The 27,939-nt window shown below is 46.1% G+C and overlaps 1 protein-coding gene across 1 annotated transcript; it reads left to right on the forward strand.

Moving 5' to 3' along the window:
* Positions 1 to 17,764: 17,764 nt before the first annotated feature.
* Positions 17,765 to 26,157, forward strand: LOC144698001 (uncharacterized). Its single transcript, XM_078569947.1, has 2 exons — positions 17,765 to 18,792; positions 25,250 to 26,157. The coding sequence occupies exons 1-2, from the start codon at positions 17,765 to 17,767 to the stop codon at positions 25,626 to 25,628; spliced, it is 1,407 nt and encodes a 468-aa protein (XP_078426073.1). The 3' UTR covers positions 25,629 to 26,157.
* Positions 26,158 to 27,939: the final 1,782 nt, after the last annotated feature.

Here is a 27,939-nt window from a genome sequence, read left to right on the forward strand (position 1 = left end):
ACTTGAACCAAGTGTGATGTTTTCCAGCTTTGAGGCAAAACTTAAATTCTCACTTCTCTGACTCTGGTGGAGCTTTTAAACGGTTCCAATCAATGAAAAATCAACACTCATTCTAACAAATTCAATAAATCGACGTTCCCTGACCGGGAATCGAACCCAGGCCGCCGAATCCTCACCACTAGGGAATCTGCAGTAGCAGTTTTCAATTCTGCTTATCTACGTTGCTTTTGTCTATTGTTTTTCAGTTCAGATCTCTTTCACCACAAAACTGCCTGTTTAGGTTAAAGATAAACGACTTCTTCAGCCAATGAAAACAACGGTTGCTGTGAGCTGGAACATGAAATTGACAGTGAAGTGAAATAGTCCCACAAGCTGCTCATGTGTAACTTTCAATTTCCAAAACCCTCCACCCTATTCGCTGTTGGTCTAATGGAAGCGCCGATTCCCAGTCACTGGACATCAGGGAAACTACCAATAAGGCTTGACATTTGGATTATGGAGGCAATTTATGACATTTTCTTTTTCATTCCTGATCTCCTTCACCAGAGACAACTTTCTCCGACTAAATGGTCTGTTTAGGTTGAACACAAATGACTTCTTCACCAATGAGATGAACCATTGCTGTTAGCTGGAACATGAAATCGATACTTTCCTCCTTTAAGACAGTTCTTAAAGCCTCCCCCTTTGACCGAGCTTTTAGTCATCTGACCGAATATGAGGCTCGGTGTCATACTTTGTTATATAATGCTCCTGGGGATCGTCTTATGACGTTTCATTAGGTTAAAGGCGCTTTATAAATATAAACTGTTGTTGTTGTAGGATAATTGGAGAAAGGTTCAGTCTTTTATCTTTTTACTTTTAAAATCTTGCTGCTTGAAATAAAAAAAAACACCAACTAATCACTGTGGCTCCTGTGAAACTTACAAGACTGTCATTCATCACTGAAAGCAACTGACACACATCTAATTCAAAACACTTTCACGTCGCATCTCTTTCTGCTTCTGTCCCTGTCTCGCCTCCAGCTTCCTCTACCCGTCCAACCCCCAGGTTAATTAGCTGCTTCATGCAGAGACAGTCAGTTCATGGGAATGGGTAAAACTCGTGGGTAAAGAGACAACTGGATCTCATCTTCCTGGTTCTCCCAGATACTGATTACAGGAATGTGCACAGTGCCGATTATCCACAGTCACTCCCCTCCAAGTTGTTCAGCTTTGAAACTGATTTACGCACTGGGTTTCAATGTGAAGAAAGCTGAGCTGTAATAGGCTTATATTGTTCAGCAGATATACTGCAGGAAGGTACATGACAGGCTGATGATAGCAGTGCTCTTTGGATGCGGTGAGCTCCCGGGAAGGATTGGCAGCATTAATGTGTCGCTCATTTAGTCTCGTGACAAATCTCGTGCTGGAAATGACAAGAAAACTCGCTGAATTTGCTCCGTGTTTTGGTTTCAAAAGAGACGAATACAAGGTAAGAAAGAATATCTCGCTGGTGTGGGTTATAAAATTGCTGAATGACCCGTGCTGTTGGGAAACATAAAATTATAGAAAGTTACAGCATAAAGTGGCCATTCGGCCGGGCGCGCTGCTTTCAAAAAGCAGTAGTAATTGGTTGATCCATCAGGAGTGATATTTGTGTCAGTGTAAACAGTAGGCAGCAAAATTCGCACTTGGCCCACCCATATTTTGCCTCACACCAACAATTCTATAGTCACTGCTCCTCTCCTCTTTCTTCATTCCCTCACTCCACTTGAACCAAGAGTGATGTTTTCCAGCTCTTGAGGTGAAACTTGAACTCTCACTCCTCTGATTCTGGTGGAGCTTTTAAACCTTGCCAGTCAATGAGTGATCAATTCCCGTTCCGAAAAACTCAATAACTCAACATTCCCTGACCGGGAATCGAACCCGGGCCGCGTTGGTGAGAGCGCCGAATCCTGACCACTACACCACCAGGGAAGCTGTGCTAAAATTTTTCGATTTGACTTAACTACGCTGCTTTTGCCTATTGTTTTTCAGTTCAGATCTCTTTCACCACAAAACTGACTGTTTCGGTCCAACACAAACGACTTCGTCAGCCAATGAAAACAACGGTTGCTGTGAGCTGGAACACGAAATTGACAGTGAGGTGAAATAGCTCCCAAGCTGCTCATGTGTAACTTTCGATTTCCAAAACCCTCCACCCTATTCGCTGTTGGTCCAATGGAAGCGCCGATTCCTGGTCACTGGACATCAGGGAAACTACCAATAAGGCTTGACATTTGGATTATGGCGGCAACTTTTGACATTTTCTTTTTCATTCCCGATCTCTTTTACCAGAGACAACTTTCTCCGACCAATTGGTATGTTTTGGTTGAACACAAGTGACTTCTTCACCAATGAGAAGAACCATTGCTGTTCGCTGGAACATGAAATCGATACTTTCCACCTTTAAGACAGTTCTTAAAGCCTCCCCCTTTGAACGAGCTTTTAGTCATCTGACCGATTATGAGGTCCGGTGTCACACTTTGTTATGTCATGATCCTGGCTACGCCTTGTGACGTTTCAACAGGTTAAAGGCCTTTTATAGACATAAGTTGTTGTTGTAGGATATATATAGAACGGGCCAATCACCTGTTTTATCTTTCACGCTGATACTTCCCTCTGCGACATTTTAACATGAATTCGTACAACTAATGTGAATCAAGTTTGCGACGTTAAAAACGTTTTCACCCCCTCAGGGAATCGAAGCAAATTTACAATCGCAGAGAAATAGACACAGATAGATATACACCGAGAGTGACAGAGACCTAAGGAGAGACACACACCCAGAAAGCGAAAATGTCGCGAACTTGGCTCAGTGTTTGTCCCATTTCCGAAAGCAAATTTCCTGAATGCCGACAAATGAATGGAAATCAGCAAATTCCGACGTATTTGGATGGGTTTCCTTCTAATTAACTCATTTGGTTAAAATCACAAATGGTGAAAACTTTAGGCAGCAGGATTCCAATTCTCATGTTCATATTTACAACAAACGTAAATTATCGAACCTTCAATCACTCAAATAAACAAGCTTGAATAATGCTGTTATATAAAAGCAAAATACTGCAGATGCTGGAAATCTGAAACAAAAACAAAAATAGCTGGAAAAACCCAGCAGGTCTGACAGCATCTGCGGAGAGGAATATAGTTAACGCTTCAAGTCCGTATGACTCTTCATCAGAACTAAAGAAAAATAGATATGAGGTGAAATATGAGCTGTTTGAGGGAGTTGGGACAGATTGAGCTGGATAGAGGGTCAGTGATAGGTGGAAGCAGAGAAGAGATTGCCAAAGATGTCATAGACAAAGGGTGTTGACATTAGCTATGGAATGTGCTAATGGCGACATTAAGGGGAGAAAGCAGGACGAGCAAGTGACAGGTGGCCCGAGTCGGGATGGAGTAGGGTGATGAGATCAAAATGGTTAATGCTTTTGCTAGTTTCAAACCGCAGCTCCATCATTTGTGATGTGAATATGACCTCACTCGCCTCTATAAACCATGAGCTGTAAAGATCCCAATGGAGCTGTCTGGAATGTTAAGCGGTGACGTCATGCAGCAGCACTTTGGGTCTTTGTTTTGAAGAAATGGAATTCGGCTGTTCTCATTAGGAATGCTGGAGACAGACTGATCAACAATGTCATCATCAAATGGCACAGCGCAGTAAGAGGACCTTCCACCCATCGTGTCTATGTCAGTTTTGTGCTAAGAGCTTTATAATAAATGACAATTTCCTTCTCTTTCTCCTTAACTGTATGTTTTCTCGCTTTCAAGCCATTGTCCAATTTCCGCCTGGAAACTCGGTGTTAAGAAAACCAATGTTGAAAGCTTCAGCTGGTTCCTCACCTGAGCAAACACGTCAGACTTGCTCCAGGCACTGACGTTTGCAGAGCTTTCCTTTGGTCAGAGGAACAAGGCAATATAATTTACAGGCTAACCTGGATCTTTTTTTAAAAATTCATTCACGGGATGTGGGCTTTGCTGTCTGGGACAGCATTTATTACCCATCCCTAATTGCCCTTGGGAAGGTGGCCAGTCTTCTTGAACCGCTGCAGTCCATGTGGTGTAGGCACACCCACAGTGCTGTTACGAAGGGAGTTCCAGGATTTTGACCCGGTGACAGTGAATGAACAGTGATACATTGCCAAGTCAGGATGGCGAGTGACTTGAAGGGGAACTTCCGGGTGGTGGTGCTCCCATCCATCTGCTGCTGTGGAAGAAGAAAATACATCTACAGGACAACTAAGTGTTAAACGGTTAAAACCATAGTGGAATATTACAGCACACCTGCAGCTGCCAGCTAATTGAGCAGGAAAGGAGAAAAGGAGTATCATAAACAAGCTTCCTAGAATCCTTGAGACAAGGCTAGGATGTCTGCTCCCAACACAAAGAGACAGGATCAAGCAATGGTCATCTGTTCTCTAGAGTGTACACCCCCTAGCACTAAAGATAAGGTCAAGCATGGTTATCTATTCTCTGTTTCACTTTTTATCACCAGATGGACTCCTCCTAATATCCTGTGTAGTCATAAACTAGAATAGAATAATTGTGTGTTGCATGCCAAAGATAATGATTCTCAACGTAATTAATTATTGAAGGTTAGGCAGTTTTATCATCTTCATGCTCTTTAATATGTACGACTTTTACTATAACTATGTGTGTACTCTGATGCTTCCTCAGAGTGTCAGCTAGCTACCTTGTATGCTACTGGGCTCTCCGCGATATCACGATTAAATAAAGGCTTCCGAGACAAACCTCCTGGGTCTGAGTGTTCACTCTGATTTCCGCGACAAATTGGCGACGAGGATGGGATCCGACTGAAGTCCGGTAGCCTCTTAAGTTGAAGGGGTATTTGAAATCCTGGGCCGTCGGATCTCTAAAAAAAAGAACCCTCGCGGAAAAAAGAGAGGAATACCTCTCCTAAGTTAGGGAGAGTGCGAACTGCATCCTAGCTGAAAGGGGGATTGTAGTGAATCAGCGTCCCAGCTGAGAAGGGGACGGCGAGTGAAAGGGTAGCTACCGACCAAAGAGACTTGAGTGACCCAATGAATCGGAGGACTTGTTAAGGAACACTTAAACACCGGTGAGCGCATAGGGTAGAAAATGCGCCGCGCTGCCAGCTGTGTTTCCTTTTCAGATAAATGGGAGGTCTCAGCAGCAGAGCGGGCTCTGCCACTCCCCCTGCCTCTCAAAGTACTAAGACAAAACCGGAACTGAAAACGGGACCTTTAAAGATGGGTAAGAAAACGGAAAAACGAAGGATAATGGTAACCAAAGCTCGTCAGCAGGTAGGAGATCCGCTGGTCCCTCCGGGGTCGCCAGCCGACGTTATAATACGGGAAACGGGCGATGATCGGTATGCGGTGCCTTTTAGCAGCGACCTGTACGGGTGGACGCGGGGAGAATGGCCGTATGGGGGAAGTTTTAAAATACCCCTTATCCAGGCCTGGTGGGATGGGGTAGCTAATGGGGCTGGAGATCCCAACTGGGATTTCGACTATATGATGGGTTGTTTTAGCAAATGGATGGAGGTGGCGAAATGCCACCAACCCCCCAAAGTAAAGAATAAAAAGGAAAATCAGACTGAAAGCAGTGAAAAGCTGCTAGAAGCACTTCCAGCTGCAGCAGAAGCACTTCCAGCTGCAGCATCTGCCCCTCCACCATATCCCCTCGACACCGACCAAAGGGGACCTTATACCTCGTTTCCAAGACTCCCAGCATCTGCTAACCCTCCCTGGCCTCCCCTTCCCGACTCTTTAACGGACCAACTCATAGAAATAGCCGCGGCCTGGCGACAATCCAATAGGGCTGCTGCGGCCGGTTTGGGGGTGGCAGCGGAAGCGGGACCATCCAATGATGTCCCAGACAGTACCCAGCCTGACCCCAGCCCCCCCACAAGGGAATCTGGCATCGATAGTCAGAGCAGTGGCGAACGTCAAGTGAGGGTCACACGAAATCTTTTTAAGAGGGCAGCGGCTGATACTAGCTCTCATGTACTTCACAACCCTAAAATAATGATTGGTGACACGGCTATACTCAAACCCTGGACTCCAGCGGAAGCTCGAGCTATGATAGCTGAAGCGCCCAATCCTATAAAACGCCCGGCTGCATTTTTAAATTGGCTGGAGCAGATGTGTGAAATTTACCAGCCCCTTCCGGGCGATTTGCAAGCTTTATTAAAGTTCGCTTATGGTAGCTCCTGGGCCGCCTTAATAAGTACCATCCCGGTGCCGCCTGGGGAGAACGGGGATTGGCGGCAAGACGATGAGCTAGCAGAGGCTGGGAAAGAGAGTTTAAAACATTGGCTGCAAGGCAGGGGCAAAAATGCTTTTATGGCAGCAGCACAAAGACACGGGGACATGGGGGAAGTAACTCGGTGCCTGCAAAGGAAAGAGGAAAGTACCCCTGATTTTTTGGCCCGATTCCGTAATACTTGGGAGAAGCATGCGGGCGTTCCCCTGGAAGGCAACGGACCCTTAGCCATACAAACGCTGCTAAATTGCATGCTCTCCCAACATGCCCAGTCTTTCAAAATGCGAAACTTAAACTGGCAAACTTTAAATTGGTCTGAAATAACCACTGCTTTGGTTAATATGGACCGAGAGGGACTATTTGTTAGCAACAGGGAGGGCTCCAAACAGTAGAAAACCCAATGTTTTCGTCAGAATCAGAATAAACGTAAGGGACAAGTAAGAAGCCAGAGAAGAGATAAATCCCTTGACACCTGTCACAAGTGCGGAAAAAGGGGAGACTGGGCTAGAGAATGTCGATCAGGTCCCCCTAGGGAACGTGCTGTGGCCCATGGCCAGCAGACTGTGGCGATTCCCCCCTTTACTTACCATAACCCTTTTCTGCAAGATTAGCAGGGCCCAGGAGAGGTTATGTTACAGGGAGCAGTTCTATCACTTTCCCAAGACTCTGAAGCGCACCCTATGGTAACCCTTAGAATAGGAGATACACATTTACGAGCCTTGGTGGACACTGGCACTACCCTATCTTCTGTACCTCCCTCCCTGGGATTACCCCTTAGTCAGAAAAGGGTAGTATCTGTAGGAGTGGCAGGCGTTCCCCTGTCGGAAGCTCTATCTAAGCGAGTTGCCTTGTCACTGGAAGACAACCGTGTGGAAGAGACTCTGATAGTTTCGAAAACCACTCCTTTACCCTTGCTGGGACGCTAAACTCTGTGCAAATTAGGGGCCACAAGGCATGTACATGGAAGTGCCCACACCCCAAACTCACCAGTTAACATCCCTGCTCCTTGCCCCTGAGACTAAGACTGAACCAATTTTATACTGCTGGCAACTTGAAGATAATCCTTACATGGCAGGGATGGGCCGATTGTGGCAGGAACTGGATAGATTATCTAGCCGCCGCCTGTTAAAACCCTAAAAAGCTTGTTACAGGTAGTGCTGAATTACCCTCGCCTCCATTGTACAGCATGGTATACAGTGAAAGATAACCCTGAATATCATCAAAGGGTCAGCACTCTCATAGGAACCGTGACTCCCATCTGCCCTGATCCCTGCCTTTACTTGGGCTTGGGCGTACCAGTGCACTTGACAACTGAGCAGCAGCCTCTGTTCCAAGCAGACTCTGAGTCTGTGCCCTATCTGACCCTAGCTATTCGGCCCCACTTTCGGTCACACCATATAGGTCCCATGATAAAAAGACTTCAACAGACCCCTACCTCTGAATGCATTGGATCAGTGGAATGGTTCGGATCTGTTGAGGGTAGTATCTATCTCCCAGGGATTTCCGGGGTCTCCTGTAAAGTAATTGACCCCCCAGCCAAATTTCAATGACAGCAGCCCCCCGAGCAATCTGACTTTGTCGGTCCTTATGCATTAGATGTAGTCGAGGGTGGCCTGTCGGCGTTGCATAAAAATCATGTTGGATGAGTGCTCTCCGCCCCAGATCATTGTGTTAAGCTGCAGAAAAATGCTGTCCTGCACTGCGTTCGGCAGTACCGGTTAACCCCTGATGCTGAGGCAGGCATAGCTCCCGTCGTAAATGCTCTGCTACAACAAGGGGTTCTTAAACCCACTGTTAGCCCCTGTAACACACCCATATTACCGATACCTAAAATTGGACGGCCAGACGAATGGCGTTTTGTACAGGACTTGCGAGCGTAAATAGCATTGTGGTCCCCATAGCGCCGGTAGTACCCGATGTAAATGTAATCCTGTACTCCATCCCGACTACCGCCGTGGCTTATACCGTGATAGACCTATGCTCTGCTTTCTTTTCTATCCCCCTCCATCCCGACAGTCAGTATTTGTTCGCTTTTACCTATAAAGGGCAACAATATACATGGACGAGGCTTCCCCAGGGATACACTGAAAGTCCTGCTGTATACGCTGCTGCAGTAAAACGGGACTTGAACGAATGTTATTTAGACGGGAACTCCACACTTATACAGTATGCCGATGATATTTTAGTGGCCTCACCCACACTGACAGACTGTGTGAAAGACTCAGTAACTTTACTTCGATTTCTAGCAACGAGAGGCCATAGAGTATCTAGAAGTAAACTGCAGTTCTGCCAGCCACTAGTACAGTACCTGGGATTCACTTTAAAAACAGGGACTCGGCAGATCGGACCCGAACGAGTACAAGCCATCCTGCGGATACCTGCCCCTAAAACAAAGAGAGAGATTCTTTCCTTCCTAGGTATAGTGGGCTACTGCAGATAGTGGATTCCCGATTACCGTCTATATGATGCTGTCCTCCGTGCAGCGACGATGAAGGAAGCACCTGCGATTGTCCAGTGGACCTCAAAACAGGAGGCAGCGTTTAAAGCTCTCAAAGCAGCTGTGACCACGGCCCCGGCTCTGGGGTTACCCAACTATGAGCGTCCCTTTCAGCTACACGTTTGCGAAAAGAAGGGATTCGCCACCGGAGTTCTTACGCAAGACCATAATGGAGGTAGGCGACCGACTGCTTATTATTCTACGGCCCTTCCCGCTGTGGTGATGGGGATGCCTGCGTGTCTCTGTGCTGTTGCCGCCGCGGCTACAATGGTTGAAAAGTCGTTGCCGTTAGTCCTCGATCACCCTTGTCAGGTATGAGTGCCCCATGCCGTCATGCTGCTACTAAATTCTGCTGCTACACAACATTTTACTGCCTCACGACGAACGGAGTATGAAGTTATTTTATTATCGCATCCCAACTACACCTATTGTCGACCGCCGGCCGTTAACCCCGCCACTTTTGTTCCCGAGTCCCCTGAAGAGGTGGAGCATGACTGTGTTGCCATGGTCGAGCAATCCACTTCTCCTAGAATGGATTTGCAGATGGATCCTCTTCAGGACCCAGACGTTATTTTTTACACCGACGGCTCCTCTCATCGACCTAGAGACTATTTGCTCCTCACCGGTTATGCTGTTGTGAGCCAACACCACATCATGGAAGCTTACGCACTACACCCTGGCACTTCAGCACAGGCAGCAGAACTGTTTGCCCTAACCAGAGCTTGTATCCTGGCTACAGATCAAACGGCCAATATTTATACTAATTCCCGATATGCCTTTGGCGTCGTCCATGATTTCGGCCAAATATGGAAAAATCGGGGCTTTATTACGGCAGCAGGTCGGTCTATTAAACATTCCCAGCTCGTGCTGAACGTCCTAGAAGCAATTCAATTGCCTAAACGTTTGGCCGTCATTAAATGTGAAGCACACAATAAACTGACTGATGATGTCTCTGTAGGGAATGCTCGCGCTGACCAAGCAGCTAAAGAAGTCGCAGTTGCGCAGACCCCTCTTTTGCAAGCGCTCCGTCTTCCAAATCACGACCCCCTTCCTGCTCTGGAGTCTGCCGAGTTACAGGCAGCCCAACAAAATTGTACTCAGCAGGAAACACGGGCATGGGAGAAGGCACAATGCTATTGTAAACACGGTTTTTGGTTCCATTCAGATGGTCGACCGGTTTGTCCTCGAAGTCTGTTTTTGCCCTTGTGTCGCCTAGTGCATGCACAGGCACACATGGGCAAAGAGGGGATGCAACATGCAATAAACCAACAATGGTTTGCGCCTGGTATCACTCCAATGATACAAAAAATCACATGTTCTTGTCTGATTTGCCAGCAGAATAATAAAGGAGCAGCAGCAGCTAAGTACGATCACCTACCAATGCCTAAAATGCCTTTTGAAAACTTGCAAATTGATTTTGTACACATGCCCCCGGCCTCAGGGTATAAGTACTTGTTAGTAATAGTAGATATGTTCACCCGATGGGTTGAAGCCTACCCCACCCGAAGGGATGATGCGCGAACAGTAGTGAGAATATTATGGAAAGAACTGATACCTAGATATGGAATACCTATGGGAATAAACAGTGATCGAGGAACTCACTTCACTAGGAAAATAGTAAAGGATTTGGTGCAGATACTGGGTTTTCAGTGGAAGCTGCATATTCCTTACCAGCCACAGTCCTCAGGAATAGTTGAAAGGGTAAATGGGGAATTAAAGAACGCCTTGTCTAAGGTTTGTCAGGATACTAGTCTTTCGTGGCCCGAAGCGCTCCCGGTAGTGCTCTTCGCTATGCGAAACCGAAAGAATAGAGTTACTGGAATAACACCCCATGAAGCCCTAATGGGACGCCCCATGACGACCGGAGCCCAACCTCCTGTATGTGCAGAGAAATTAGCCTTAATTTGGAATGATGAACAGTCCCTGGCTTACGCCCAGGCAATTTGTAAAACAGCAGCTGAACTACATGAGAGGGTCAGGCAGGCTCAGGCAACCGTGGGAGATACAGCTATACATACCTTTCAGCCGGGTGATCAAGTGTATGTAAAAAATTTAAATAAAGATTTTCTTTCTCCTAGGTGGAAAGGACCCTTTCTAGTACTGCTGACTACTCGAACGGCCCTGAAGGTTAAAGGGAAGGAAGATTGGATCCACGCCACTCGTTGCAAGAAACATTGTCCAGCAGTCTTATAACCGTTACTAATAGTGTATTAATTTGCATTATGTATCAAATACTACTTTTTGCTATATGTTATCCTTTTGCCTTTTGTTATGGAGTGTACCTAAGGGATTCCCACCCCAACACTTTTTTGTCTTTATGCCGCACCTATGCTGGACAAGTAGGACAGGGCGCCTGTTGGATATATGCTCGGATTCCCCATCATGGAGCTGAATCAAGCACCTATCAGGCAAAACCCCTAACTGAGGAAGAAATGAGGGATCTCACAGACTTCCATGCCCAATCAGATGATGTAGAACCCAACATGTTTAGAGGGTTGTTCCGTCACTCGCCCCCTGCTAGGAGGTGGAACTACACGAATCATGGGATAAAAATCAGGCCCCCTCCGGAGCCGATAAACACCACCTGTTGGTGTTCGACCCTTGCAACCGGTACCTATAGCCTGGGAAACAGCAGCTGTCAAAATACCATATTTATTAGCCCTGGTAGTTATGACCCTCCAAATCCTCTAAACGGTACTTACTGGGTTTGTGGAGAAAGAGCGTATCCCTGGCTGCCTGGGATGCCACAACTATCTTCCTTTTTTAATCAAGATACCGATATTTTGGGGAAAGGCGCTACCGCTCCCACCTGGAGTGGTTGCTGCTACATGGCATATTTGAATCCGTACCTCCGTTATATAAGTAGAGTAGATATTAACCCGCATCTGCGTTTGCATCGCCATGGCATCTCGGAAACCGAGCGATTCTGGATGATTGCCTTCCCCTCATATGGGACTGCTCATAATTCCCGAGAGATTATTAACCTGGCAGCTGCACTTGAAAAGTTTGCTAATTCAACAGCTGATGCTTTGTTTGGGACACAGGAACAGATTTCAGCCATCACTACTGAAATGATAGCCCTACGCCTGACAGCTCTGCAGAATAGAATGGCCCTTGATTTCCTCCTAGCCGAGAAGGGTGGCACTTGTGCCGTGATAGGTTCAGAATGCTGCACTTATGTGCCTGATGTTTCTGAGAACATTACTAACCTGGGACAGCACGTTATGGATAAAGTGCAAGAGATAAAGAAAATTGGGGAAAAATTAAGCCATTTTTATAACAAGGACTCCTGGTGGGCTACAGCAATGGGGTGGGTCTCCGGTTGGGGAAGTTGGCTGCTGTATGCTTTAATTGGGTTAGTTTTACTAGGTGTTATAGGGTGTTGTGCTTGTGTTACTTTGAGAATTTGCTGTGTCCAATGTATTAATGCAGCTATGAATGGAGTCACTACTGGATTAGGAGGAGCTCAAATCGTTCCTCAGTTGGTACGCACTGGCCCCAGCAAAACCCACTGGTGGGGAGAAAAAGTTTACCCTGCCAGGGATCGGCCTTTCCCTTATGGTTATGAGCCCCCTTATGATGATGAAGATACTATTCCTCACTGGTGTTAATCTGAAAGATTAACAAGGAGGGATTGTGGAAGAATAAAATACATCTACAGGACAACTAAGGGTTAAACGGTTAAAACCACAATGGAATACTACAGCACAGTTCCCTCTTTTCAGCTAGCAGGCACATACCTGCAACTGCCGGCTAATTGAGCAGGAAAGGAGGAAAGAAGTATAATAAACAAGCATCCTGCAGTCCTTGAGACAGGGCTGGAATGTCTGCCCCCAGGATCAAGCAAGGGTTATCTATTCTCTAGAGTGTCGACCCCCTAACACTAAAGATAAGGTCAAGCACGGTTATCTATTCTCTAGAGTGTCCACCTCCTAACAATAAAGATAAGGTCAAGCATGGTTATCTATTCTCTGTCTCACTTTTATTACTACGTGGGCTTCCCCCAATGTCCTGTATAGTCGTAAATTTAGAGTAGACTAATTGTGTGTTGCATGCTCAATGTAATTGATCACTGAAAGTTAGACAGTCTTATCACCTTCAAGCTCTTTTGATATGTACAACTTTTACTATAAGTATTTGTGTAAGTCTGATGCTTTTTCAGAGTGTCAGCTAGCTGCCTTGTATGCTGCTGGGCTCTCCGTGATATCACGATTAATAAAGGCTTCCGAGACAAACCTCCTGGGTCTGAGTGTTCACTCCGATTTCCGCGACAGGTGCGACAGTAATAATAGTCAGACCATCAACCTGGACATGATTAACAGCAGAATCCAACACCTGCAGTCACTTGTAAATTCGCTTTCTGAGCAAATATCGTGACTGAGTGAATCCCTTCCCACACCCAGAGTATGTGATCAGACTTTTCCCAGTGTGAACGCGATGGTGTGCACTGAGGACAGAAGAAGGCTGGAACCTCTTTCCACTAGAAGTGCAGCTGAATGGCTTCCCCTCAATGTGACCTCGCTGGTATCTCAGCAGACAGGACGACTGAGTGAATCTCTTCCCACACATGGAGCAGGTGAATGGCCTCTCCCCGGTGTGAACACGTTTGTGTGCACTGAGATTAAATGGAGATGTGAACCTCTTTCCACAGGAAGTGCAGCTGAATGGTCGGTCCTCAGAGTGAATTTGCTGGTGTAACATGAGTCTGACTGACCGAGTGAATCCCTTCCCACACACAGAGCAGGTGAATGGCCTCTCTTCAGTGTGAATTCGCTGGTGTAAAATGAGGCTGCCTGACTGGGTGAATCCCTTCCCACACACCGAACAGGTGAATGGCCTCTCTTCAGTGTGAATTCGCTGGTGTGTCAGCAGATTGGATGATCGAGTGAATCTCTTCCCACACACAGAGCAGGTGAATGGTCTATCCTCAGTGTGAATTCGCTGGTGTATCATGAGGCTGGATGACTGAGTGAATCCCTTCCCACACATGGAACAGGTGAATGGCTTCTCCCCTGTGTGAATTCGTTGATGGTTTCTCAACAGGGATGGATAATTGAATCCCTTCCAAAGTCCCCACATTTCCACAGTCTCTTCATGGTGCCAGTGTCCTTTAGTTTCTCCAGTTTGGACAATCAATTAAAGCCTTGTCCACACACAAAACACAGGTACGGTTTCTCCTTGCTATTAATGACGTGATGTTTCTTTGGGCTGTGTAACTGGTTAAAACGTTTTCCACAGTCAATTCACTCCAATGTGCGTATGTGTCTTGTTGCCTTTCCAGTCACACTGATGTTTGAAATATTTTCCCTCCGACAGAATAGACAAACAGTTCTCCTTACACATTCAAAGGCTGATTCAGGTCCTGATGAATTGAGTGTTTCTGTCAGATGTGGATGTCATGTTTGGCTTGAGTTTCCTGTCTGCAAATCCTCCCCTTCAAATTACCCTGTAAAATGTGTTTACAAAAGTCATCACAGGCTATAAATTCTGAAAAAACAATTCTAATTTTCATCCAACATTTCTCCTCCTTTGCTCCCCCAAAGCTGTCCCACACACTATTGCTTCTCCTGTGCTGAAATCCAAACACATCACACCATCGCATCCATTTATTTTCTCCACTCCGAGATTGTTCCCTCTCTCTACTGTAGCTGGGTTCAGTTCTCCAGCCCCTGTGTGAAGAGTGAGAATAAAATCAAATAATCAATAATTTCTCTGATGAAGAGTCACACGGACTCAAAACAATAACTTTGTCCTTCTCTCCACAGAAGCTGTCAGACCTGTTGAGTTTTTCCAGCATTTTTGTTTTTGTGTCAGGTTTCCAGCATCTGCAGTATTTTGATTGAATCAATCATTTCTCCCCTGGTCACTGGGACCATGAAGCCCCGCCCACTCTCTGTTGCGTCACCAAGACAACCGCGCATGCTCCCTGATCCCCGCTGGAACAAGATGGCGGCCGCTAACCTGGGCCTGCTCCCGGGTAAAAGCCTCGGAGCTGCAGGATTTTATTGGGGTTTGCGGGTGTGAATGAACCCTCCGCCCCCTCGCCGGTTCCTCTGGAACAAATCGCGGGCCTGGAAGGATTGACCTGAGTTGACCAATCAAGTTTCAGGTTTTTCAAGATCATTCATTGCCCTTTTTCCATGTTGCTGTTAATTAAAGATACCGAGATTGATCCCCTCACTCTGCATCCATTTGTGATATTTAGACGAACAAACTCTCACCCTGCTGCACATTCATTGTTTAAAAGGGCAGCTGTTCTGTTTGTGGTACTGTCGGGTGATGTCTGTTGGCTGAAGCCTTTTAAAATCTCATTCTTCTCTTCAATTTTCTCTTTAGGGGTTTGTTCTGTTGTTAATTACACCCAGGATAGAAGTATGGTAGAGGCCGATGCAATTTATTGTATGTTATTGTATAATTTTATATCTTGACTTTAAAACTGCAATTACCATCGGATCAGAAAAATTTATTTGATATGTAATTACGTCCTCCCACCCAGCATTCAATGCGGTACAGAATCTGCCCTATCCAGAGCGCCAGGGCCTTACGCATGCGCAGTGCGGAGTCTGATTCGCACCTGCGCATTGTGGGCTCTTAACTGAGCATGCGCAGTGCTGTCCTGTGACTGGAGCCGCAGAGAGTGGTGAGGAAATGGCGACTGGAGCAGAATAACAGAGTTAGTGGGTGTGGGGGAGGAATGGAGCCAGCGGAGTGGGCAGGGAGGTTTTATAAACACTTGGTGCAGCCCGCAGAGCCGTAATAAGAAACTACAGGCCCCGCGTTTGCAGCGAACAGACCGGAAATGTCTGGGTCTCTCCCTCTGCTCGGCCCGGGGGCGCGGCTGTGCAGCATGGCGCATGCGCGGTCATCCTGGTCCAGGTAGCAGGAGGAGACAATGTTGTGAATTTCTATCCTGGACTGACAGGGATGGATTTTGGAAACTCCTTTTACAGGGGGTTACAAGGGGAGGATTTACACACAGCAAACTCAAACCAGGAGAAATATTTCTCAATTTCTGTCCTGGACTGATAGTGATTGATTGTTTTATAATCTTTTCATACGATATCACATGGGAATGATTTGCAGACGGGAAACTCAAACCAAACATCAGATCAAGATCTGAAAGGCTCACTCGATTCATCGGCCTTTGAGAGTAAGTAATGAGTTTCAGGCCATTATCACTCATTGTGTAAAATTTTTGCTCACACCCCTCCTGTAAATCTTGCTTCATAACTTAAATCTGTGTCCCATAACCCTTTTATGATCAGATAATGTGAACAGCTTTTCTTTAATTACCTCATGTAAACCAATCATAAACTTGTATACCTCTATCAAATTTCCCCTCAATCTACTTTGCTCCAAGGAGAACAACACCAGTTTTTCCAAACTAACCTAAAATCCTTCACCCGTTGAACAACTCTGGTAAGTCTCCTCTTAAGGACCCTCACATCCTTCATAATGTGTGGTGATCAGTGGTTTACACAAACCCAGATGTTCTGTGTCCATGTCTGTGATGTCATCACACATCGATAATTACACTGTGACATCAGCACACATCGATAATTACACTGTGACATCATCACACACCGACAATTGCGCGGTGACATCACCCCGCTCCCAGTGTATTTCCTCAACTGGGAGATTTTTCTCTGACTTCAGTGCTTCTGATATCTTTCCAGCTACAGCCTCCGGCAGGAGTTTCCAAAGCTGAAAAGAGTTAAATTGTTTCACATGTGAGTAGTTTTGACAAGTCATCTACAATTTGGAGCTTTTAGTCCTCTGTTATCTGTGTGAGGTCCGACAGCTCTGTGGCTGGTGTGACTCCTTTATTGTGGATCTGATTCTGTGTCCATCCATTGCTATGTTTCACCTCTGCCCTCCCTGATCACCTCTCTGCTGTTGTCTAACTTTCTCTGTCTCTAATAGTGGGTGTATTTTAGCTCTGTTTAGCATTTTAGGGTTACTTCTACCAACTGCTGCCTTGACCATGTGCTGCTGGCTTACCAATTATAGCTTCCCACCATGTCTTTCATAGTCAGGAGTTGTTTTTCCTGTGCTATAGTCCATCTCACTTCTACCCCTGAGCTTATATTGATGATCAGATTCTGCATCATTTTTATTCCCTGTAGTTCATTCTGCACCCCTGAAATGTTAACTCTGTTTCTCTCTCCACAGATACTTCCTGACTTGCTGAGTATTTCCAGCATTTTCTCTTTTTATTTCAGATTTCCAGCAGCTGCAGTATTTTGCTATTATTTTATTGGCAGGCAAAGTTACTGAGTTGGAAATAGGCGGTCTTAGCGATATGTAGTCAGAAGCTCAGCTTAGGGTGAACTAAGGTAACACTAAGGTTGTGAACAGTCTGGCTCAGCCTCAAAGTTGTCAGAGAGATTGATGGCATTGATGGTTAGGGAGTGGAGTTTGTAGCAGGGACTGAAGACAATGGCTTCAATCTTCCCAATATTTAAATGGAGGAAATTTCTGTTCATCCAACACTGGATGTTAAACAAGTCAGGATGGTGTGTGACTTGGAGGGGAACTTGGAGGTGATGGTGTTCACATACATCTACCCTGGTCTTTCTAGGGGATGGAGGGTGAGGGTTTGGGAGATGTTGGTAGAATTGCAGATGCATAAAATCCCTTTCCTTCACCCCCTGCCTCTCCCATCTCCCTCTCTATTTCCCCCAGTAGATGCTGGTGTTTTGTATAGTCCCTGACCAGTTGGCAGGTTCCCTTCCCTGAAGGACATTAGTGAACCAGTTGGGTTTTTATAACAATCCAGCAGTTTTCATGGTCACTTTTTCCTGGTACTGGCCCCACAAATTACCAGATTCATTCACCTCAATTTCACAGCCTGTTTTTGTGTTATTGTGGTTTCTCTCTCATTCACTTTTGTCTATTTAAACTATTTCCCCAGGATTTTCAATTGTGAAACCCAACATTTCATCAGAATCTGACGGTGTCGCACAATTAGTCGTAACCTGAATTTCATCGGATTTTGAACATGGAAGGAAAAAGCACCGTTCACCGTGGGGAGAAACCGTACACGTGTTCTGTGTGTGGACGAGGCTTCAGCCGATTATCTGACCTGTCAAAACATAAATGCAGTTACAGTGCGGAGAAACCATGGAAATGTGGAGACTGTGGGAAAGGATTCAATTATCCATCCAGGCTGGAAACTCACCAGCGCACACACACTGGGGAGAGGCCTTTCACTTGTTCTGTATGTGAGAAAGGATTTGTTAATTCATCCACCCTCCTGAGACACCAGCTCATTCACACTGAAGAGAGGCCGTTCACCTGCTCCGAGTGTGGAAAGGGATTCACTCGGGCATCCAACCTGCTGAGACACCAGCGAATTCATTCTGGGGGGATGCCATTTACCTGCTCCGAGTGTGGGAAGGGATTCATTCAGTTATCCTACCTGCTGACACACCAGAGAGTTCACACTGGTGAGAGGCCATTTACCTGCTCCGAGTGTGGGAAGGCATTCACTCAGTTATCCAACCTGCTGACACACCAGCGAGTTCACACTGGTGAGAGGCCATTTACCTGCTCCGAGTGTGGGAAGGGATTCAGTCATTCATCCCACCTGTTGACACACCAGAGAGTTCACTCTGGGGAGAGACCATTCACCCGCTCCGAGTGTGGGAAGAGATTCACTCGGTCGTCAAACCTGCTGATACACCAGAGAGTTCACTCTGGAGAGAGGCCGTTCACCTGCTCCGAGTGTGGGAAGCGATTCACTCAGTTATCCAACCTGCTGACACACCTGCGAGTTCACACTGGGGAGAGACCATTTATCTGCTCCGAGTGTGAGAAGGGATTCGTTAATTTATCCGATCTGTTGAGACACCAGCGAATTCACACTGTGGAGAGACAGTTCACCTGCTCCCACTGTGGGAAGGGCTTCACACAGTCATCCCACTTGCTGAGACATCAGCGAATTCATACTGGAGAGAGGCCGTTAATCTGTCCTGTATGTGGGAAGGGATTCACTGCGTCCTCTGACCTCCTGAAGCACCAGCGAATTCACACTGAGAGAGGCCATTCAGCTGCTCCTGGTGTGGGAAGGGATTCACCTGGTCATCCCAACTGATGAGACACCAGCGAGTTCACAAATAACGAACAGGATGTTGCTGTTAATCACATCCAGGACTGAACCTTGTTCATTGGAGTCTGTTTCTGCTGATGTTAATAAACTCTAGCCCAGTTATTGGAGCTAATATTCAGGATAAGGACAAATAAAATATATTTGTGTTAAATATAGCATATTGAGTTTTGTTTATATCTCTAACACAAGTTAGTTTCTCTGGAAGGGCTCTCCTTCTCCCCTCCATCCTCACCTCTAACAACAAGTGTGAGGAGCTCATGGAGCTTCTTTGTCACTAAGATTGAGACAATCCGATCAGTTGCCTCTGCTGCTTCCCTCCCTTCCACTAGCCCACCGGGACAAACTGTCTCTAAAATGTTCCACCTTGTCCAAGCCGTGAACCCACATCTTTCATTAGCTTCTCTCCCATCTCCCTTCCTGCCCTCTCAGTGCTCATCTTGTCCATGAGACCCACCTCCTGCTCCATCGACCCTATTCCCATTAAACTGCTGATTACCCAACTTCCCCATGTTCACTGATATTGTTCACAGTTCTCTCCGTTCTGGTACTATCCCTCTCTCCTTCAAATCATCACCCTTTCCTCAAAAAACAATTACTTAACTCTACTGTCCTTGCAAAGTATTGACCCATCTTCAACCCCCAGTTCCTCTCTGAACTCCTGAAAAGTGTTCACACCTCCCAAATCCATCTCTATCTTTCCCAGAACTCCCTGCTTGAATCCATCCAATCAGGTTTCTGTCCTGCCACTGTACTGAAACAGCTAAGATCAAAGCCACCAATGACACCCTATGTGACAGTGGCAAAGGGAAACTATCCCTTCTCGACCTGCTTTGACAAGGTTGACCACACCATTCGGCTCCAACACCTCTCCACTGTCGTCCAGCTGGGTGGGGCTGTTCTCTCCTAGTTCCATTCTTCTCTATCTAATCATAGTCAGAGAATCACTTGGAATGTCTTCCCTTCCCACTCCCACAGTTACCTCTGGTGTCCTCAGAGGATCCAGCCTTGGCTTCCATTTATTTCTCAGCAACATTCTCCCCACAGCGACATCATCTGAAAACACAGTGTCAGTTATCACATGTACACTGACAGTGCCCAACTCTACCTCACCACCACCTCTCTCCACTTCTCCACTTTTGTTAAATTATCAGACTGTTTGTGGATGTGCAGAAATTTTCTCCAATTAAATTTTGGGAAGATTGAAGCTATTGTTTTCATTCCTGAGCTACCAACTCCATTCTTTATCCTATTTCTATCAGGTCATCTCTCAGCCTTCTCTATTCTAGAGAAAAGAGCTTCAGGCTGTTTAGCCTTTCCTGGCGATTATAATGTATCTCTTTTTGGAACATTTGTGAATGAACTTTTATGTCCCTGGCCCTTGCAACGCCTGACAGCAGTTTCGAGTCTGTATGACCCTTCTTCAGAGGGCGTCTCTATTGGACAGAGCGGTTTCTGGGCCGCAGAGAATTGTGGGATTTTGAAAATGGGAGAAGAAAGCACCGTTCACAGTGTTCTACATGTGGATGAGGTTTCAGCCGATCATCTGGCCTGGTCAAAACGTAAATGCAGTCACAACTGAAAGCAGCTGTGCAAATGTTGACACTGGGAAGGGATTCATTTACCCATCGAAATTGGAAACTCATCAGAGCATTCACACTGGGGAGAGGCCATTGACCTGCTTAAAGTGTCAGAAGGGATTCACTCCATTATCCCACCTGCAGACACGCCAGCGAGTTCTCACTGGGGAGAGGTCATTCATCTGTGCTGTGTGGAAAGAGATTCATTAATTTATCCAACCTGATTGCACATCAAAGAGAGCTTTCAAATTTCAGGACTGTGGGAAGTGCTTTACAAATTCTCAGGAACTTGAACGACCACCAGCAAAGTATTCATACTGATGAGAGACCGTTCAGATGCCTTCTTTATGGGACTGGGTTCAGGCAATCATCCCACCTCTCTCTACACAAGTGCTCTCACACTGGGGAGAGGCTGTACACCTGCACCAAGTGTGGCAATATACGCATTCAGTCATCCCACCTGCCGAGACACCAACGAGTTCACAACGAACTACAGTGATTGGATTTTGCTGTTATTAATGTACAAGAATGAACTATACCCATTGGGGTCTGCTTCAGCTGATGTTAATAAACTCCGGCCCAGTTATAAGTTTAATATTCTGGATAAAGGTCAAATAAATCAACATTCTGTCAAACACAGAGGATGTTGAATTTTTAAAAACATCTCTAACACAAGTTAGTCCTTGTTTCGGACTCTCCCTCTCCCCTGTCTCCTGCATCCACACCTCCAACAAGTGTGAGGAGCTCATGGAGCTTCTTTGTCACTAAGATTGAGACAATCTTGAGAAAATTGAGATCAGCTGCCTCTCCTGCTTCTCTCCCTCCCACGAGTACATCCTTGACGCCGACATCCTTGCAATTCTTATCCAATCTCCGACCACTCTTCTGTCTCCAAATTCATGCTCACCTCCCAAATCCATGCACAATGGTCCTGCAACTTAGGGGTAAAATGACATTGTGAAAGGATTGTTTACCGGCTGAATTGTGACGTTCTTACTGACAAGACAGAGTTTAAATGTTCTGTGTATGGGAAGAAAAAATAATTGTTCACACCGCCTACTGAGACTCAGGTGAGTTTACATCTAAATGTCGGAGGTTTTACTGCAGTTATTTACACCCGGGACAGTATTATGGCAGAGGACCCATGCACTTTGTTTGTCATACCAATTGACTGAATAATTTTGTATATTGGTCTTGGGCTTCGTTCGTCATCAGATCACAAAACAGAATTTTCTATTCAAAAAAACGAACTCTCAATGGCAGCCTCGTTACCCAGCATTCAATAGGGGCCAGAATGTGCCCTATCCTCACAGAAGGAGCTCCCTACACATGCGTATTACGATGTGTGTTTGGATCATGCGCAGTGTGGCCCATTTCATGAGCATGCGCAGTGCTGGTCTGTGACTGAAGCTGCTCAGAGAGGGTGAGTGAATGTCGAGTGGAACAAACTAACAGAGTTAGTGGGTGTGTGAGGAGGAATGGAGCCAGCGGAGTGGGCAGAGAGGCTTCATAAAGACACAGTGAAGGCCGCAAACCCCAAATAACAAGGTACAAGTCTTGTGTTTGCAGAGAACTGGCTGAGAAAGTCTGGATTTCTCCCTTCGCCAGGCCCGGGGTAACGGCCGCCATCTTAATAGGGGGCAATGTGCAGCAGGGCGCATGCGCGGGCATCCTGGTCTAGGTAGCAGGAGGAGAGAAGATTGTGGAATTCTACCCTGGACTGGCAGGAATGGATTTTGGAAACTCCTTTTACAGGGGGTCAGAAGGGGAACATTTACAGACGGGTGAGATCTGACAGAGTCACTCAATTCATCAGGACCTGGATCCTCCTTTTTTAATGCTCTGTATGAACCGTTTCCCAAACCTGCCATACTCAGTCCAGGATAGAAATTCAGGACCTGGATTCTATCGGCCTCTGAGTGTAAGCATTGAGTTCCAGGTCATTACCACTCACTGTGCAAACATTTCTTTCTCACATCCCTCCTGTACATCTTACCCAAAATCTTAAATCTGTGACCACGATCCTTTCACGATCTGCTACTGTGAACAACTTTTCTTTAACTACTTTATGTAAACATTTCATAATTTTGTACACCTTTTGTTAAATCTCCCCTCAATCTACTTTACTCCAAGGAGAACAATCCCAGTTTCTCCAACCTAACCTTGCAACTAAAATCCTTCATCCCTTGACCCATTCTGGTAAATCTCCTCTGCCCCCTCTCAAGGACCCTCCCATCCTTCATAATGTTTGGTGATCACTGGTTTGTACAAACCCAGATGTTTTGGGTCTGTGTGTGTGACATCATCACACATCAACAATTACACGGTGACATCAACCCGCTCCCCGGGTATTTCCTCAACTGGGAGATTTTTCTCTGACTCCAGTGCTTCTGATATCTTTCCAGCTGCAGGATATTTTAAAGTTGAAAACTGAAATTGTTTCAGAGTAGAGTATTTTTGACCATTCATCTACAATTTGGAGCTTTTAGTTCTCTGCTCTGTTATCTTTTAGAGGTTCCATCGCTCTGGGGCTAGTGTGGCTCCTTTCCTGTGGATCTGAATCCATGTCCATCTTTTGCTCTGTTTCACCTCTGCCATCCCAGATCACCTCTCGGTCATTGTCTAACTTTCTCTGTCTCTAATACTGGGTGCATTTTAGCTGTGTTTGGCATTTAACTGTTACTTCTGCTGATTGTGTCCAAATAAGGTTTCCACTGCTGCCCATCCCCTGACCATGTGCTGCTGTCTTACCAGCTTTATCTTCCCACAGTATCTTTCACAGTCAGGAATTGTTTTTCCTGCGCTATAATCCACTTCTGAACTTATATTGACCATCAAATTCTGCACCATTTTTATTCCCTGTAATCCATTCTGCACACACTGAAATGTTAACTCTGTTTCTCTCTCCACAGATCCTGCCTGATTTGCTGAGTATTTCCAACATTTTTTTATTTATTTCAGATTTTCAGCAGCTGCAGTATTTTGCTATTATTTTATTGCAGGCGTTGGTCACAGAACTGAGTCACAGACGGACCAGTTAAGAGCTGGTTTGTATCAGGGTGGGTGTTGGTTACCAGAAGTTGGTCCCTGGCCTCCAGTGTAGGTCCTTTCTCATCAAGTCACAGAATCACTGAATGATGGCGATATAGACGGAGGCCATTTAGCCCATTGTGCACATGCTGGCTCTCTGCAAGAGCAAGTCAGCTAGTCCCACTCCCCTGCCCTTTCACTAACAAGACCAGCAAATATCGCCAATCCCCAGTTGCCTGTGGAGAAGATGATGTTTGACCTTCTTGAATCGCTGCAGTCCGTGTGGTGAAGGTGCTCCCACAATGCTGTTAGGTAAGGAGTTACAGGTTATTCACCCAGTGATGATGAAGGAACAGTGATATATGTCCAAATCAACAACAGCAATTCGTGTTTATATAGCACCTTTAACGTAATAAAACTTTCCAAGGCATTTCAAAGAACAGTATGCGTTTATAAAAAGCATTAGAGATTAGGAATGTACAGTCAAAGCTCTCTGCTGTTGACTGAGTTCTGAATTGGCTGATTGATGGACACTGTAACCAGGTCAGTCTGAGTTTCCTCGTGGTGAGTCTGCAGTGGGACCTGAGTCTGAGGAGGACGAGAGATTAACCCTATGAAGACAGAGTAAAACAGAACAACTGCGCTTGCACAATGGCAGCAAACACAGCCTTTAAAATAAGGATGAGAATTTTATAATTTAGGTTCTGCTTAACACGGAGCGTTTGTAGGTCAGTGAGCACAGGGGTGATGGGTGAACAAGACTTGGTGCAAGTAAGCACACGGGCAGCAGAGTTTTGGATGACCTCAAGATTACAGGGAGGCTGAATGTGGGACGCCGGCTGGGAGTGTGTTAGGATAGTTAAGTCTAGAGATAACAAAGGAATGGATGAGAGTTTCAGCAGCAGATGAGCTGAGACTGGGATGGAGTTGGGCGATGTTACTGAGGTGGAAATAGGCGGTCTTGGTGATGATGTGGATATGTGGTTGGAAGCTCATCTTGGGGTGAAATATTTCACTATGGTTGTGAACAGTCTGGTTCAGCCTCAGTTGTCAGCGAAAGGTGCAGAGTCAGTGTCTGGTGAATGCAGTTTGTAGTGGGGACTGAAGACAATGGCTTCAATCTTCCCATTATTTAAATGGAATAATTTTCTGCTCATCCAGTACTGGATGTCAGACAAGTCAGGACGGTGTGTGACTTGGAGAGGAACTTGGAGGTGATGGTGTTCACATACCTGTTACCCTGGTCCTTCTAGGGGGTGGAGGTTGAGGGTTTGGGAGATTCTGTCAGGGTTCTCCTGCATCTCTCACTTCTCTCTCGCTCTTTCTCCCTCCTCTCATAGAAACCTGAATCTTGTGTAGGCCCAGACTGGGTGGCAGGTTCCCTTCCCTGAAGGACATTAGTGAACCAGTTGGGTTTTTATGACAATCCAGCAGTTTTCATGGTCACTTTTTCCTCATGCCGGCCCCACAAATTCCCAGATTCATTCAGCTCAATTTCACAACCTGCCTTTGTGTTTTTGTGGGTTCTCTCTCACTCCATTTTTTCTGTTTTAAATCAATTTCACAGGATATTTGAAGGGGAGGATTTGCTGTCGGGAAACTCACACCAAGACCTGAGAGAGTCACTTGATTCATCAGGACCTGAATATTACCAACCTTTGAACATGGAAGCAGAAAGCGCTGCTCACGCTGGGGAGAAACCGTGTAAGTGCGGGGACTGTGGGAAGGGATTCAATTACCCGTCTGACCTGCAAACTCATCGATGCACTCACACTGGGGAGAAGCCATTCACCTGCCCTGAGTGTGGGAAGGGATTTACTCAGTCATCCACTCTGCTGACACACCAGCGAGTTCACACTGGGGAGAGACCGTTCACCTGCTCTGAGTGTGGGATGGGATTTATTAGTTCAACCAACCTGCAGACACACCAGCAAATTCACAATGGGGAGAGACCATTCACCTGCTCAAAATGTGGCAAGGGATTCACTCGATCATTCGACCTGCTGACACACCAGCGAGTTCACACTGGGGAGAGACCGTACACCTGCTCTGAGTGTAGGAAAGGATTCACTAGGTCATCCCACCTACTGAGACATTGGCTGGTTCACTCAGACCAGAGACAGTTTACATGCTCAGTCTGCGGGTAGTGCTATAAAAGTTACCAGGACCTGATCTTGCATCAACGTGTTCACACTGACGAGAGACCGTTCAGGTGCTCTCACTGCAGGACTGGGTTCAGGCGATCATCTGACCTCATTGTACATCAGCGCAGTCACACCGGGGAGAGGCCGCTCATCTGTTCCATGTGTGGGAAGGGATTCACTCAGTCATCCAACCTGCTGAGACACCAGCAAATTCACACTGGAGAAGGGGCTGCTCACTTGCCCTGACTGTAGGAAGGGATTCATCAATTGAACCTACCCACTGAAACACCACCGAGTTCACACTGAGGAGAGACCAGTCAGCTGGTCTGTGTGTGGGAAGCAATTCACTCAGTCATTTGTGCTGCTGAGACACCAGCAAGTTGACAAGTAACAGCAAAATCCAATCATTGTAGTTAATCACATCCTGGCTGGAACCATGTTCATTGGGGTCTGTTTCTGCTGATGTTAATAAACTTCAGCCCAGTTATAGAGGCTAATATTGTCGATACAAATCAATTAAATCAACTTGGTGTGAAATACAAGGTGTGTTGAATCTTTTTAATATCTCCAATACTCTCCTTCTCCCCTGTCATCTCCAACAACAAGTGAGAGGAGCTCATGGAGCTTCTTTTTCACTAAGATTGAGACAATCTGATCAGCTGCCTCTGCTGCTTCCCTCCCTTCCACTAGCCAACTGGGCCAAACTGTCTCTAAGGTTCCTTCTTGTCTGAGCCCTGAACTCACATCTTTCTCCAGTTTCTCTCCCATCTCCCCTCATACCCTCTCAGTGCTCATCTTGTCCATGAGGCCCTCCTTCTGCTCCCTCGACCTTATTCTCACCAAACTGCTGATTATCCAACTTCCCCATGTTAGCTGATATTGTTAATGTCTCTCTCTCTTCTGGTAATGTCCATCTCATCATCAAATCTATCGTCATCACCCATCCTAAAAATAAACTTTTGACCTGACCATCTTTTCAAACTACCGCCCCATCTTCAACCTCCCTTTCCTCTCCAAAGTCCTTGTACTCGGTGTCCCCCGAGGATCTATCCTTGGCCCCTCCTATTTCTCATCTACATGCTGCCACTCGGTGACATCATCCAAAAGCACCGTGTTAGTTTTCACATGTACACTGACAACACCCAGCTCTACCTCACCACCATCCCTCTCCATTCCTCCACTGTTACTAAATTATCAAACTGCTTATCCTACATCCGGAACTGGATGAGCAGAAATTTCCTCCAATTAAAAATTGGGAAGACCAGAATCATTTTTTTCAGTCACCATTACAAATTCCATTCCCTAACTACCGAGTCCATCCCTCTCCCTGGGAACTGTCTGAGGTTGAACCACACTGTTCACAATCTTGGTCTTTTATTTGACCCCAAGATGAGTTTCTGACCACATATCCACACCATCACTAACACCAGATATTTCAATCTCCATAACGTCGCCTGTCTCCACCCCACCCCCAGCTCATCTGCTGCTCAAACCCTCATCCATGTCTGTGTTACCTTTAGACTTGAAAATTCCAATACATTCCTAGCCGGCCCCTCACATTCACCCCATCCCCACACAGAAACATGAGATCATCAAAAACTCTGCTGCCCATGAGCCTTCTCACATCAAGTCCCGTTCACCGTTCACCCCTGTAGCCATTGACCTAAATTGGCTCCTGTTCAATTTTAAAATTCGTAACCTTGTTTACAAATCCCTTCATGGCATTATCCCTCCCTATCTCTGTAACTCCCAGTCGCACAACCCTCTGAGATATCTGTGCTATCTCATTCCGTACTCTTTAGCATCCCTGATTTTAATTACTCCATCATCGGCTGTGCCTAGGTGCAAAGTCCTGGAATTTCCTCCCTAAACCTCCCCAGCCCCTCCAGCTCTCTCTCCTGATTAAAGATGCTTGTTAATATCTGCCTCTCCAATCAAGGTTCTGCCCATTGACCCGAATATCTCCCCATGTCACTCGATGTCAAATGTTTCTTTATGAGAGTCCTGTGAAGCACCTTGACACATTTTGTTACATTAAACGTGTTTTATAAATACAAGTTGTTTCTGTTTCATGACAGCCAGTTTGTGCACAGTAAGATTCCACAAACAGCAATCAGACTAACTGATTAATCCAGTTTTATTTGGTGGTGTTAGTTAAAACACGAATGTTGGTCCCACTGCACCAGGAGAACTCCCCTGTGGACAGGATGTGGAGTTGTTGAGCTCTCCTGAGCTGAGAGTGGAGCTGATTGAGCTGTCGGGCCTGCAGTGTACCTTGCAGAGCCGCTGTCTGGGATCTTTCCTCTAAATTTAC

The sequence above is a fragment of the Cetorhinus maximus genome, chromosome 23, assembly GCF_964194155.1.
Source record: "Cetorhinus maximus chromosome 23, sCetMax3.hap1.1, whole genome shotgun sequence".
NCBI classification, from domain to species: Eukaryota; Metazoa; Chordata; class Chondrichthyes; order Lamniformes; family Cetorhinidae; genus Cetorhinus; species Cetorhinus maximus.

Coding starts and splice junctions, on each gene's coding strand:
- LOC144698001 (XM_078569947.1), top strand. CDS start 17,765: ATGGAAGGAAAAAGCACCGTTCACCGTGGGGAGAAACCGTACACGTGT. Junction 18,793..25,249: donor CTCCTGAAGCACCAGCGAAT/TCACACTGAGAG, acceptor TCATCGATGCAC/TCACACTGGGGAGAAGCCAT.